The sequence below is a fragment of the Panthera leo genome, chromosome A1 (assembly GCF_018350215.1).
Source record: "Panthera leo isolate Ple1 chromosome A1, P.leo_Ple1_pat1.1, whole genome shotgun sequence".
Lineage (NCBI taxonomy): Eukaryota > Metazoa > Chordata > Mammalia > Carnivora > Felidae > Panthera > Panthera leo.
In genome coordinates, this window is record NC_056679.1 from 176,963,248 (window position 1) to 176,975,882 (window position 12,635).

Here is a 12,635-nt window from a genome sequence, read left to right on the forward strand (position 1 = left end):
CTGGCTACAAGAGTGATTTGCATGCGACAGACACCTTATGGCTGCAGACCTGAAAGCATTTACTATCTGGCCCTTCGCAGAACAAGTTTGTCAGCCCTTGATCTATAGAATGGGAATACAGAACCGTGTGAGGATTAAATGAGAGACTGTGAATAAAGGGCCAGAGAGGGCCTGGGACGGGGCTTGGCACACGGTGTCAACAGCCTTCAGTGTATTGCTCCGGGAGCCTGCCCTCCCCTGCTCCATACCCCACCCCTCCCTCCCCCTAGTCCCTTGTAACCACCAATCTCTGTTTCTATGGATTTGCCTGTTCTGGATGTTGTACGTAAATGGAATCCTATCATACGTGGCCTTTTGCCATCTGACTTCTTTCACTCGGTATGAAGTTTTCAAGGTGCATCCACACTGCAGGATGGTGTCAGTGCCTCATTCCTTTTCATGACCAAGTAATATTCCACTGGATAAAGCTAATGCCACATTTTGTTTCTGCATTCATTAGCTGATAGACATTTATTTCCGCTTTTTGCCTATCGTGAATCATGCTTCTGTGAACATTTGTATACAAGCTTTGGTGTGGATTTGTGTGTGTTTTTTTTAATTGGGGCAAAACACACATAAACAACATCGGCCATTTTAATTGTTTTTAAGTGCACAGGCCATTGGCATCAAGTACTTCCTCAGTGTTGTGCAGCCGTCAACCACCATCATGTCCGGAAATTTTTCATCTTCCCGAACTGAAACTGGGTCCCGTTAAGCACTAACTTCCCATTCTCCTCCCCCCACCACCCACTGACAATCCTCTTAATACTTTCTGTTTCTATGAATTTGACTAGTAGAGGTACCCCACGTAAGGGAGCTCATATTTGTGCTATTGCAGTTGGCGTTTCACTTAGCATATTGTCTTTGAGGTTCACCCGTGCCATAACTTGTGTTAGACTTTGCTTTTTTGGAATTTTTATAATTTTATTTTATTTTTTTTATATATATTTTTTAACGTTTATTTATTTTTGAGACAGAGAGAGACAGAGCATGAACGGGGGAGGGTCAGAGAGAGGGAGACACAGAATCTGAAACAGGCTCCAGGCTCTGAGCTGTCAGCACAGAGCCCGACGCGGGGCTCGAACTCACGGACCGTGAGATCATGACCTGAGCCGAAGTCGGCGGCTTAACTGACTGAGCCACCCAGGCGCCCCTATAATTTTATTTTTAACATCTATTTGTTTTTGGGAGAGATTGCACAAGCAGGGGAGGGGCAGGGAGAGAGGGAGACAGAGCAGCCGAAATGAGCTCTGCGCTGGCAGCAGAGAGACTGATGCGGGGCTTAAACTTGTGAACTGTAAGATCGTGACCGGAGGTGAAGTTGGACGCTTAACCGACAGAGTCTCCCAGGCGCCTTGAGTGAATTTTTTTTAAGTCTATTTATTTGTTTTGAGAGAGATCGGCAGAGCACAAGCTGGGGAAGGGTGGAGAGAGAGAATCCCAAGCAGGCTCTGTGCTTGAACTCACAAACGGTGAGTTTTATATACCACATATGTAAGAGTTTATTTCTGGGCTGCCTTTCACTGATGTATATGTCAGCCTTTCTTCAGTACCAAAGTGTTTTGATTACTCTAGCTTTGTAGCACGTTTTTTTTTTTTTTTTTATTATTTATTATTTATTTTTGAGAGAGACAGAGTGTGAGCAGGGGAGGGGCAGGGAGAGAGGGAGACACAGAATCCGTAGCAGCTCCAGGCTCTGAGCTGTCAGCACAGAGCCCGACGCGGGGCTCGAACTCATGAACCGCGAGATCATGACTTGAGCTGAAGTCGGAAGCCCAACCGACTGAGCCACCCAGGCACCCCTGTAGCAAGTTTTAAATTAAGAAGTGTGAGATTTCTAACTTTCTTCTTTTTTAAGAACGATTGTCTTGGCTATTTGGGGTCCTTTGATATTCCATATGAATTTCACAATGGATTTTTTAATTTTTGTAAAAGATGCCATCAGGATTTGATAGGGACTCTGTAGATGGGGTAACATTGACATCTTAACAATATGGAGTCTTTCAATCCACGAACATGGGATGTCTTTCTATTTACTTGTCCGTCTTTAACTTCTTTTAGCAATGTTTTATACTTTTCAGGGTACAGATATTTTGCCTTCTTGGGTTTTTTTTTTTTTTTTTCTCTTCCTAGGTATTCCTGAGTTATTTTCTTCTTTTTGATGCTATTATAAATGGAATTGTTTCCTTAATTTCCTTTTTGGATTATTCATTGTCAGAGTATAGAATCTCAACTGATTTTTGTGTGTTGCTTTATGTCCTGCAACTTTGCTAAAAATTGCTTATTGGTTGTAACAGTTTTCTGGGTGTTTATAATCTTTAGGGCTTTCTACATGTTGGGTCATGTCATCTGCAGAGATAATTTTACCCCTCCTTTGCAATTTGCTGGCCTCTTATTTTTCTTACTTAATTATGCTGGCTAGGACTTCCAGTATTGTGTTGAATGGAAGTGAAGAAAGTGGGCATCCTTGTCTTGTTCCTAATCCTAGACAAGAAGCTTTCAGTCTTTCACCATTCGAGTATAAAGCTCACTATGGGTTTTCATATATGGCCTTTGATATGTTGAGGTGGTTTTATCCTATTCCTAGTTTGTTGGTGGTTTTCCTGGGAAAGAGTGTTGAATTTTGTTAGATGTTTTTTCCTGCATCGACTGAAGTGATGGTGTTTTTTCCCTCCTTCATTCCATTAATGTGGTCAATTCCATTGACTGATCTTTGTATGTTAAACCATCCTTGCTTCCAGGAGTAAATCCCACTGGGCCATGGTGTATAATCCTCTTAATATGTTGCTGAATTTGATTTGCTAGTATTTTGTTGAGGATTTTTGCATCAGTATTCATCAGGGATATTGATCTGTAGTTTTATTTTCTTGCAGTGTGTTTGCCTAGCTTTGATATTAGGGTCATGCTGACCTCATAGGATGAGTTAGGTAGTGTCTGTTAAGATTTTCCATTTTTTCATGATTCAATCTAGGTAGGTTGTCTGCTTCCAGGAATTTGTCTAGGTTTTCCAGTTTGTTGGCATATACGTGTTCATGGTGCTCTCTTATGATCTTTTTTATTTCTGTAAAATCAGTAGTAATGTCCCCACTCTGATTTCTCGTATTAGTAATTTGAGTCCTCTTTTTTTTCTTAGTCAATCTGGCTAATGGACATATGTTTTTAATCAGTGGACATGTGGCGATACACACACACACACACACACACACACACACACACACACCTCGAGTGGAATTGCTGGATCATATGGTAATGCTATGTTTAACGTTTTGAGGAATTGCCACACTGTTTTCTAAAGTGTCTGCGAAATTTTACATTCCCACCATCATTGTACGAGGGTTTCAGTTTGTCAGTATCCTTGCCAACACTTATTATTGTGCATCTTTTTGATTCTAGGCATCCTAGCCTCTATGAAGTGGTATTTTATTGTAGTTTTGACTGACATTTCCCTAAAGACCAATGACGGTCAGCACCTTTTCATATGTGTATTTGGCCATATGTTTCCCTTTTTTGGGAGAAACATTTATTCAAATCCTTTGTCCATCTTTTTAAGTTTATTTATTTATTTTGAGAGAGACAGACAGAGAGAGAGAGAGAGAGATTGTGAGTGTGCATATGTGAGTGGTGGGGTGGGGGAGAGAGAGCATCCCAAGCAGGCTCCACACTGTCAGCACAGAGCCCAACACAAGGCTGGATCCCATGATCTCTGGGATCATGACCTGAGCCAAGATCAAGGAATTGGACGCTCAACCCACTGAGCCACCCAGGCGCCCCCTTTGTCCATTTTTAAATTGGGTTATTTGTCCTTTAAAATTTTTTTTAAGTTTATTTATTTTGAGAGCTAGAGAGAGTGAGGGAGGGACGGAAAGAGAGAGAATCTCAAGCAGGCTCCGCACTGCCCGCGCAGAACCCGACGCAGGGTTTGAACCCCAAACCGTGAGATCATGACCAGAGCTGAAGTCAGACGCGTAACTGACAGAGCCACCCAGGTGCCCCATATTTGTCCTTTTATTGTTGAGTTGTAAGAGTTCTTTTTAAAAAAAAATTTTTTTTTAACGTTTATTTATTTTTGAGACAGAGAGAGACACAGCATGAATGGGGGAGGGGCAGAGAGAGAGGGAGACACAGAATCGGAAGCAGGCTCCAGGCTCTGAGCCATCAGCCAGAGCCCGACGCGGGGCTCGAACTCACGTACCGCGAGATCGTGACCTTAACCGACTGAGCCACCCAGGCGCCCCAAGAGTTCTTTATATAATCTGAACACTAGTCTTTTATCAAAATATATGATTTTCGGGGCGCCTGGGTGGCTCGGTCGGTTAAGCGACTTTGGCTCAGGTCATGATCTCACGGTCCGTGGGTTCGAGCCCCGCGTCAGGCTCTGTGCTGACAGCTCAGAGCCTGGGGCCTGTTTCAGATTCTGTGTCTCCCTCTCACTGTGACCCTCCCCCGTTCATGCTCTATCTCTCTCTGTCTCAAAAATAAATAAACGTTAAAAAATTAAAAAAAAAAATATGATTTTCACGGTTTCCCCCATTCTGTGGGTTGTCTTTTCACTTTCCTGATCATGCCCTTGGATGTGCAAAAGCTTTTATTGTTGATGAAGTCCATTGTGTTTGGTTTTTCTTTTGTTGCTTGTGATTTTGGTGTCATTTCCAAACACCTTATCTTTGCTAATCCCTGTCTCCTTGACATGCGTTCAAAGGTCCTCAAAGCGTGGCACTATAAAGAGGATAAAAGAAATCATAATTCTTCCAGTTTGCTCCTAAGATTTCTCTACTACCATCTTGCACTATGTGTTTGCTAGAGGGAGGAGAGGTGTGGCCCCAAGGTCCAGGCTTCTTGGTCTTTTGCAAATTCCTGTAGAGCAGTGGTTCTCAAAGGATGGTCAGGGGACTGGGGGCAGCAACCCTCAGGCATTTGTTGGAAATGCAGATTCTTGGACCCACCACAGCCCTACTGAATCAGAAACTCTGGGTTAGGGCCCAGTGACCTTGTTTTTAATAACTTCTCCAGGTGATTCTGTTGCACGCTAAAGTTTAAAGACTACTGGCATAGTGTTTTTAGCTGGTACAACCTAGAGATTACTGGGGAAATCTTATTTGCCCCATGAGGTGGCATCCTTGTCCTCCTCTCTCACTGTTCTAATTCATCCTCATCATCTCTTGCCAAATGTGAGATCAGATGCTTTTGGTAACAAGTAACAGAGAATTTCAAACTAGCCTAAACAACAAAAGAAATTAATGCATATTTTATTTGAAAAGTCTGGAGGAAGGTCAGGTTTGAGGGGGATTTTGAGCAGGACTTAGATTCTCTTTGTCCTCCTCTTTGTAATAGGTTTGTCTTCACATTGGCTTCCCTCATGGTTGCAAGATGGCTGCCTGCAACCATCAGGGCTTTGTGTTTCCTTATGGCTCCAGAGGAGATATCATGGCTTCCCACACCATCAAGCAGAGCTCAGGGCTTGGTTGTGATTAGACCAGCCCTGAATCAGCCCACAGGGCAAGAGGCAGAGAATTTCCCTGATTGGCTTAGGCCTCCTCTCCCCACTGGGGATGAGATGAGTCCCACCCAGTTTTCATGGCTGTTTCACAAAGGGGAAGGAAAGAATGCTCTCTGTGCAGGGGGAAGACATCCATGATGCCCTGGGCACTGGGACCCATAAAATGGCCTTTTTACTATTTGCGCCAGCCAAATCCACTGTTCCTCTGCTTTCCTACCCTTTAGAGATACCATATCCAGAGGGATCCTCTAAAGCAGAAACTGTCTATAACACCCCTTATTAAAACCCTCTGGTGCCTTTCTCCAGACATACATACACAGCTCTCAGGGTAAAGTTCATACTTTGAGATGTTTGAATTCCAGTTCCAGTTGGCCTTTGTGGCCCGCTCTCTTCTCACCCTTTTGAACCCCTTGGAACATTCCTCCCTTCTCCCCTTCCTACTCTTCCTTGCTGTTCTGCCTCTGCAGTTGCTGTATTTTACCTGGAATGTCTTTGTCCTTCTTCATTTGGTAAAATTGCCCTTCAAAACCCAGCTCTTCTCTGGGAAGCCCTCCATAGTTACAGGCTTCTAGGTAACACAGTCACCATGTGCCTGTACTGGCCTCTGCTTTGGGGCAGGGATGTGTCCGGTTCCTCCTGGTTCCCTGGTCCCCAGGCTTGTTATAGACTAGGAGCTCAGATAGTGTTTGTTGATTAAATACTACATTTATGGCCCTGCTGCGCCTAGCAATGTGGAGCCCTTGGTAGAGTTGTCGATGGATTAAACTGATCACAAACCTCACTTCTCCTGGTCCTGAGAAATCCTAGAGCCACAAGTGGCTTGCTGCTCTCAAGGGAGTGTGAAGGATGAGCCTCTGATGGGTTCAAGTTGTTGGTCCTTGGTACTTAGAGCTGGATTTGGGGCTTGGTAAGGGCTTAGAGGCCTTCAGTTCTGCACCGCAGAATCCTTGATCCTAAGGAGCCTTCTTTCACACCATGGACACAGGCCTGCTGGAGCTTTAATTGTGGACAGCCACAGATAACTTCCTCCTCCTTCAGAGGAATCGATGCATCTACAGCCAGGGGTTATTTTAGGCCTGTTCTTCCCATTAAAAACAAAGTATTTCTAATATTTTTATACATGTTTGTTGAATAAAATTTGGAAAATATTTAAGTATAGACCACCTGTAATCCTTCCCTGAGCATTGATGTATGTACCTCCATTCTATCTTCTAAGCATGCATATTTAGTAACTTCGAAAGGTATTAAAATGATTATTTTATTTTTGCTCTGTTATTTTTATTAATTGAGATTATTTTGTTAATTAAACCCCACGCATTTCAGTAGAAGTCCCCTACAGCCCTGCCAATGACAAGGTGAAAGGTAGAACGTTAAGACACATGGAATGGAACCTAGTAAGAACTATCATGAAAGGGACTTTTTTTCTTTCCCCCATCCCATCAGGGCACTAAGATGTGAAATTTTTATTTATTTATTTATTAAAAAAATTTTTTTTAAATGTTTATTTATTTTTGAGACAGAGAGAGGCAGAGCTTGAGCAGGGGAGGGGCAGAGAGAGAGGGAGACAGAATCCGAAGCAGGCTCCAGGCTCTGAGATGTCGGCACAGAGCCCAACATGGGGCTCAAACCCATGAACCGTGAGATCATGACTTGAGCCAAAGTCAGACACTTAACCAACTGAGCTACCCAGGCTCCCTAAGATGTGAAATTTTTAAAACCAATTGGGGGTAAAAACACTTTCAAAAAAAAAAAAGAAAAAAGAAGAAAAACCAAACCCTATTTTGCCACATGTGAGGGTATAGTCAGGTAGTATTTACACAGAGGTTAATGGAATATCACTCTAACACATGTGTGATTAATACCAAGGAGCGTTGTTTCTTCAGACTTCTGCAGGATGATTATCTTTTAAAAACATTTCATTGGGGTCCATATACAAATTGTGGAATGTTGCGGGTTTAATCTTGGTATAGAACCAAAAAAGTCGGTACATTTTTTTCCTGGGAATAGAACCAAAGCTAAGCTCAGAACTTTCCAGCAGCTAGAGCAATCAATCAATCAATCAGTGACTTTTAAAAAATTACAAAAGGGAAGTGCATGGGGTCATGGAGCTCTTGAATTGCAGAAGAGGAAGCAAACCGGATCAGCGGAATGGTCAAGCTTTCCTAGTGCCGGGCTCTGGAGAGGATGGGGGGTCTTGTGTAAGGGGATTGTGTAAGGGACAAGTTCACTGACAGATGCAGGAACTGCCTGGGTTTGGCCACTTCTCATACTGACTGTTGATAATAACAGAGGGTGTGCTGAGAGACTTAGTTCTAGGAAGGCACAGATTTGTAGGGAGCCTGAATAAGGTGGTGTAAGGGTGATACTTGCTCGTGGGTTTTGTTTGCTAGAGGTTCAACGAGAGCATGTTAATCGGTGTGGCTTTGCTACTGGGCTTTCGTGTTGAGAATCTCCTTTAACTGCCTTGACTTTGGAGGTGGAGGTGATTAGTGCCATTTTATAGATGAAATTGAGGCTCGGGGAGATGAAGTGACTTACTCAAGGTCACATAGCCAGTTAAGCTGCACCATCAGTACCGGAACTCAAGTTCACCACCTTTCAACTGCACCCTTAGAGAAGGGGGCAGTGCCTGAGCCTGTCCTGCCAGCACTGTGTGGGAGGCTGGGCCTGTTGTTTTGTTTTGTTTAAATTTTTTTTTTTTTTAGCGTTTACTTATTTTTGAGACAGAGAGAGACAGAGCATGAACGGGGGAGGGTCAGAGAGAGAGGGAGACACAGAGTCTGAAACAGGCTCCAGGCTCTGAGCTGTCAGCACAGAGCCCGACGCGGGGCTCGAACTCACTGACCGCGAGATCATGACCTGAGCCAAAGTCGGCCGCCTAGCCGCCTAACCGACTGAGCCATGGGCCTGTTGTTTTGTAAACACCACCTCATCCAATCCTTAGGGTAGCTCTGGGTGGTCCTTAGTATTACCCAAGCCACACAGATAGTAAGGGGTGCAGAGGCAGAGCTGCGGCTCCTAACCTGGGTTTGGTGGGGGGACTTCAGGGTGTGCAAAAATTCAGTAGAATTGCATGCAGGCCCCTGTTCCTGTTTGCATTTTTCTGAATGAGAGGAGAGGATACCTTTCATGGAGTCTCAAGAGAAAAAAAAAAATCCCAGACCTTTGAGCTCAAGGAAGGAGCCATAGTAACAGTTCATACTGACTGAGCCCCAGCCCGGTGCCTGCCACCCGGCAAGGCCTGGTGACCTGTCATTCCTGTGGAGGTCGGGTGAGCAGCACCTGGGCTGCTCAGATAGTAAGCGGTTTTGCACGATGACAAGGTTTGCTTCTTGTGGCTGGGCTTTTCCTAGCAATTAGTAGGATTTTTTGTCCTTCTGTGGAGCTGAGAATTATTAAAAGCCAGAACGGTCTGCTGCTGTGCAAGAGGTCAGTGCCTGTGTCCAGGCCACCTTTGTTCCCTGGCCCCAGGGAACAAGTCTGGTTGGGGAGCGGTTGGTGAAATGAAGCAGTGAATGAAGGAATGAGTGGAAGAAAGAAGTAGCTCTTTCTCACTGTTCTGGGTTGCAAGACATTAATTCATCTCTGATGGCTGTTATTCAGGGTCACTGTAGTGTTGGAAGTCCTGGGGCAGTGCGGGCCAAGCACCATCGGAGTGACCCTAGGGGTCTCAGAGGCCATGTCCTTCCTCCCTGGCAGGAGGTAGTGTGCAAGCTGGCACTGTCCCCTTACAAGGCTCTCTCCCCCAGCATGGAGCCTCCCACAGCATGGAGCAGGGCCTCCTCCATGGCTGCTCAGGGCCAAGCTAGGAGGGCCAGCACTGTCTTGCTACCCCCAGCATCTGGGACCTCTGGCCCCCTGCCTGCTCTGGTTTCTTGCATCCAGGTGTGGCTTGTCCCCCGAAAATATAGCCCAGTGGGGGGGGCCCAGTTAAGTGCAGTGGCATCAACAAGCCCCATCTTCCAGCTGAGAAAATGTGCTCTGTTGAAGTGACCTGCCCACGGCTGCAGCTAGTGAACGGCGGGCCTGGGACCTGGGTCCAGCCACGGATCACCGCACCCTTACATTTACATGGCCAGGAAGCCTCTGGAAGGTCTGCCACAAGCTGGAGACTCATGGAAACAGTGAGGCCACTCCTCCCTCCTCTGACTGGAGAGCTGCTCTGGCCCAGAGGATTATGGCGGAGGTTTTCTTTCCCCTGGCGGGAGGGGGGGGAATGACTGGCCCCAGGGCACGGCGCCTGCCTCTGACCAGCTAGGTTGGAGGGACTTTACGACATGCTGGGCCAGGAGCTGGAAGCGGTGAGGAGATTCCGGGAACGGCTGCTCTAGTTTGTGATGCTTCCCCCTTCCCCACCTACCTGTATCTGTAATTTCAGAGAAAAACAGCATCTTTGCACATGTGATAGGAGCCCAGTGTGGGTGAGAAAGAACAAAGATGGGAGGGCTAGAGAGGGAGGGCCTGGGTCAGCATCAGTGGCAATCTGCACGCTAGTTGTCCTTCTCCAGCCCCTGCGCTGAGCTGGGAGCCAGCCCTCGAAGGCCTGGGTCTGGTTGTTCTCCTGGGCCCTGTCCCTGCTGGGTGTATGATGAACGAATGAATGCATGCATGCAAGAATGACTTGGGGCGTTAGAAAACCTTTCTGGTGCAGGACCTGCCACTTAAGAATCCTGTGGCCTCACTCAGTCCCATGCCCTTCCTGGGCCTGGATTTCTACACCTGGGCTGGTCTTCAAGGCCCTGATGTTCTGATGTTGCAAGCCAGCAAGGGCCCTGGCCTCTGAGAGATGGAGAGACGTGCGAGATAGGTGCCAGGATTCCATGAGGACTTGGCCGGCTTGTATGTGGGCGATGGTGTCCTTTGAGCTTCCTGGCTGTGGGGCCTAGGAAGTAGAGCAGCTGGCAGGTGGGGACAAGGGAGGAGGGCAGGCTGGAGGAGAAGGGAGGGTGCAGGCGTGGGGCACAAGGCCATTGGCTACCGTTGTGGGTTTCCATGGCAACTTCCCCCCCCTGAAAAATGAACTGGCCAGGGACCCCTCTGGGTTTCAGAGCCTCCTGTGAGGGTTGGGGTCAGATCAGAGGGGGTGGTGCAGACTGGACAGGCCCCGGGGCAGGATGAGGAGAGGCCAGGGAGCGGGGGCAGTGGGTGCCGGCTGATCCTGCTGGGGCTGGGTCCCGAGGTGCTCCCCATCCCGTGGGCTGTGCACCCCTGCTCACTCTTACTTTACCTTGTGTTTTCTGCAGATCATGATCGAGTTCTGTCCTGGGGGAGCTGTGGATGCCATCATGCTGGGTGAGTGTCCCTTGACCCGGTGCAGTGGTGCTGGGGTGGGCTTGAGGGCTCTAGTCCAGGACTGGTGTTCCACACTCCCCTGCCCCAGCAGTTCATGTGGCCTGTTTGAGTACTTTTATGCTCTATCCCCTTTTGGGAAAGGGGTTGGGTTCTTGGAGGGAATGCAGGGTGCTCATTAGAAAACCAACACTTCCTATTCAAAAAGCCATGTGTCCTTGAGCTGGTCACTCATCCCCTCCAGCCTTGTTGGCCGTAAGATGGGTGAGGCCTTCTTTGCCTCACCCCACAGCACCCTGAGGAGGTGAAAATGAGACACCTAAGGGAGATTCTTTGAAGAGTGGGAATTCTGGGGCACCTGGGTGGCTCAGCCTGGTAAGCCTCCAACTTCGGCTCAGGTCATGATCTCGCGGTTCATGGGTTCGAGCCCCACATCGGGCTCTGTGCTGACAGCTCAGAGCCTGAAGCCTGCTGCGGATTCTGTGTCTCCCTCTCTCTCTGCCCCTCCCCCGCTTGTGCACGCGCTCTCTCTCTCTCTCTCTCTCTCTCTCTCAAAGATAAATAAACATTAAAAAAATTTTTACAGAGGGGCACCTGGGTAGCTCAGTCCGTTGCACATCTGACTTCCTGACCAGATTGACACTTAGAGGGGTTAAGGAGCTGTCCCAGAGTCCCACAGCAGGGCTGAGACAGGAGCCTGGCTCTTGCTGGCTTGGTGGGCAGTGAGTAAGGAGAGGCTGAGGGTCTGGGGCCCCAGAGCATTGATAGGCAGGCCTAGGATTTTGCGGTGGCTCAGGAGAGGGGAGGTTTTCAGTACAATGTAGCACTATTCAGCCACTCTCTTACTATGAGGAAGGTATTTCCCCCCTGAGTTTATCTCAGGAATGTTGAATTTATGGTGGCCCTTTCTGGAAATACAGAAATGCTGGCCTTCCTTGCAGAGCCCCTTACCACACTCCCAGAGTTGTCAGATGGGTAAATGATGGATGTGAGTACGTATGATGCAGACTTAGGGTGTTCTTCTCTCAGCAGAGACTGCCTTTGAAGATTTTCATCGTTCTGGGTAGAATTTAACAAAATAAAAATGGTGGTCTTGTAGGAGTTGAGACTCTCTAGGTTATAAGGCGATCAGAGGACTCTTTAAATTGGTTTAGGGGGAAAAAAGGTGGGAGATATGGGAGGGAGAATTTATTGGCACAAATAACTAAAAAGTTCAAGGGTGGCCAGCTTCAGGCACAGGTTGATCTAGGAGTTTTTGTTTTGTTTTGTTTTGTTTTGTTTTCAAGTTCTCATAAAAACATGGTTTCCTACTCCAACTCTTGGCCCCACTTTATTCTGTGTTGGTCCCATTCTCATAACTGGCTTTCTGTTTGTGGTGACAAGGTGGCTGTAGGAGCTCCAGCAATCATATCTGTATTCCGAACAGCAAGATAGAAAAAGGGAGGGTAGGACAACTCCACAAACACACTTTCCACTTTTTTAAGGAGACCTTACAGAAGCCCCATATGATACCTGCATTTACATCTCATTGGCCAGAACATAAGAGCACACAGCTAGAAGGAAGGCTGGGAAATGTGGTCTTCTAACTGGTGGCCATGTGTTCAGATACTAACAAAGAAGGGGGGGAATGGGAGCCATCTACCAGCTCCTGCTACTCCAGGTATGCAGCTTAGCTTATGTGGGGGGAGAATGTCAGAGATGGAAAAGACATTTACACATACCTTACACTTACTGGGTCCTTGACCTCATTCATAGCTGGGGCAGGACCCCAGGCTGTGGCTTAGCCTGCAGGCAGACTCACTCTCTGGCT

At 47.0% G+C, this 12,635-nt stretch overlaps 1 protein-coding gene across 1 annotated transcript in view; it reads left to right on the plus strand.

The window, feature by feature from the left end:
• Positions 1-12,635, plus strand: part of STK10 (serine/threonine kinase 10) — a 114,003-nt gene that overhangs the window by 41,914 nt on the left and 59,454 nt on the right. Inside the window, exon 3 of the mRNA XM_042946715.1 lies at positions 10,780-10,828. Within this exon, the coding sequence (XP_042802649.1) occupies positions 10,780-10,828 (49 nt within the window). The remainder of the gene's footprint in view (positions 1-10,779; positions 10,829-12,635) is intronic.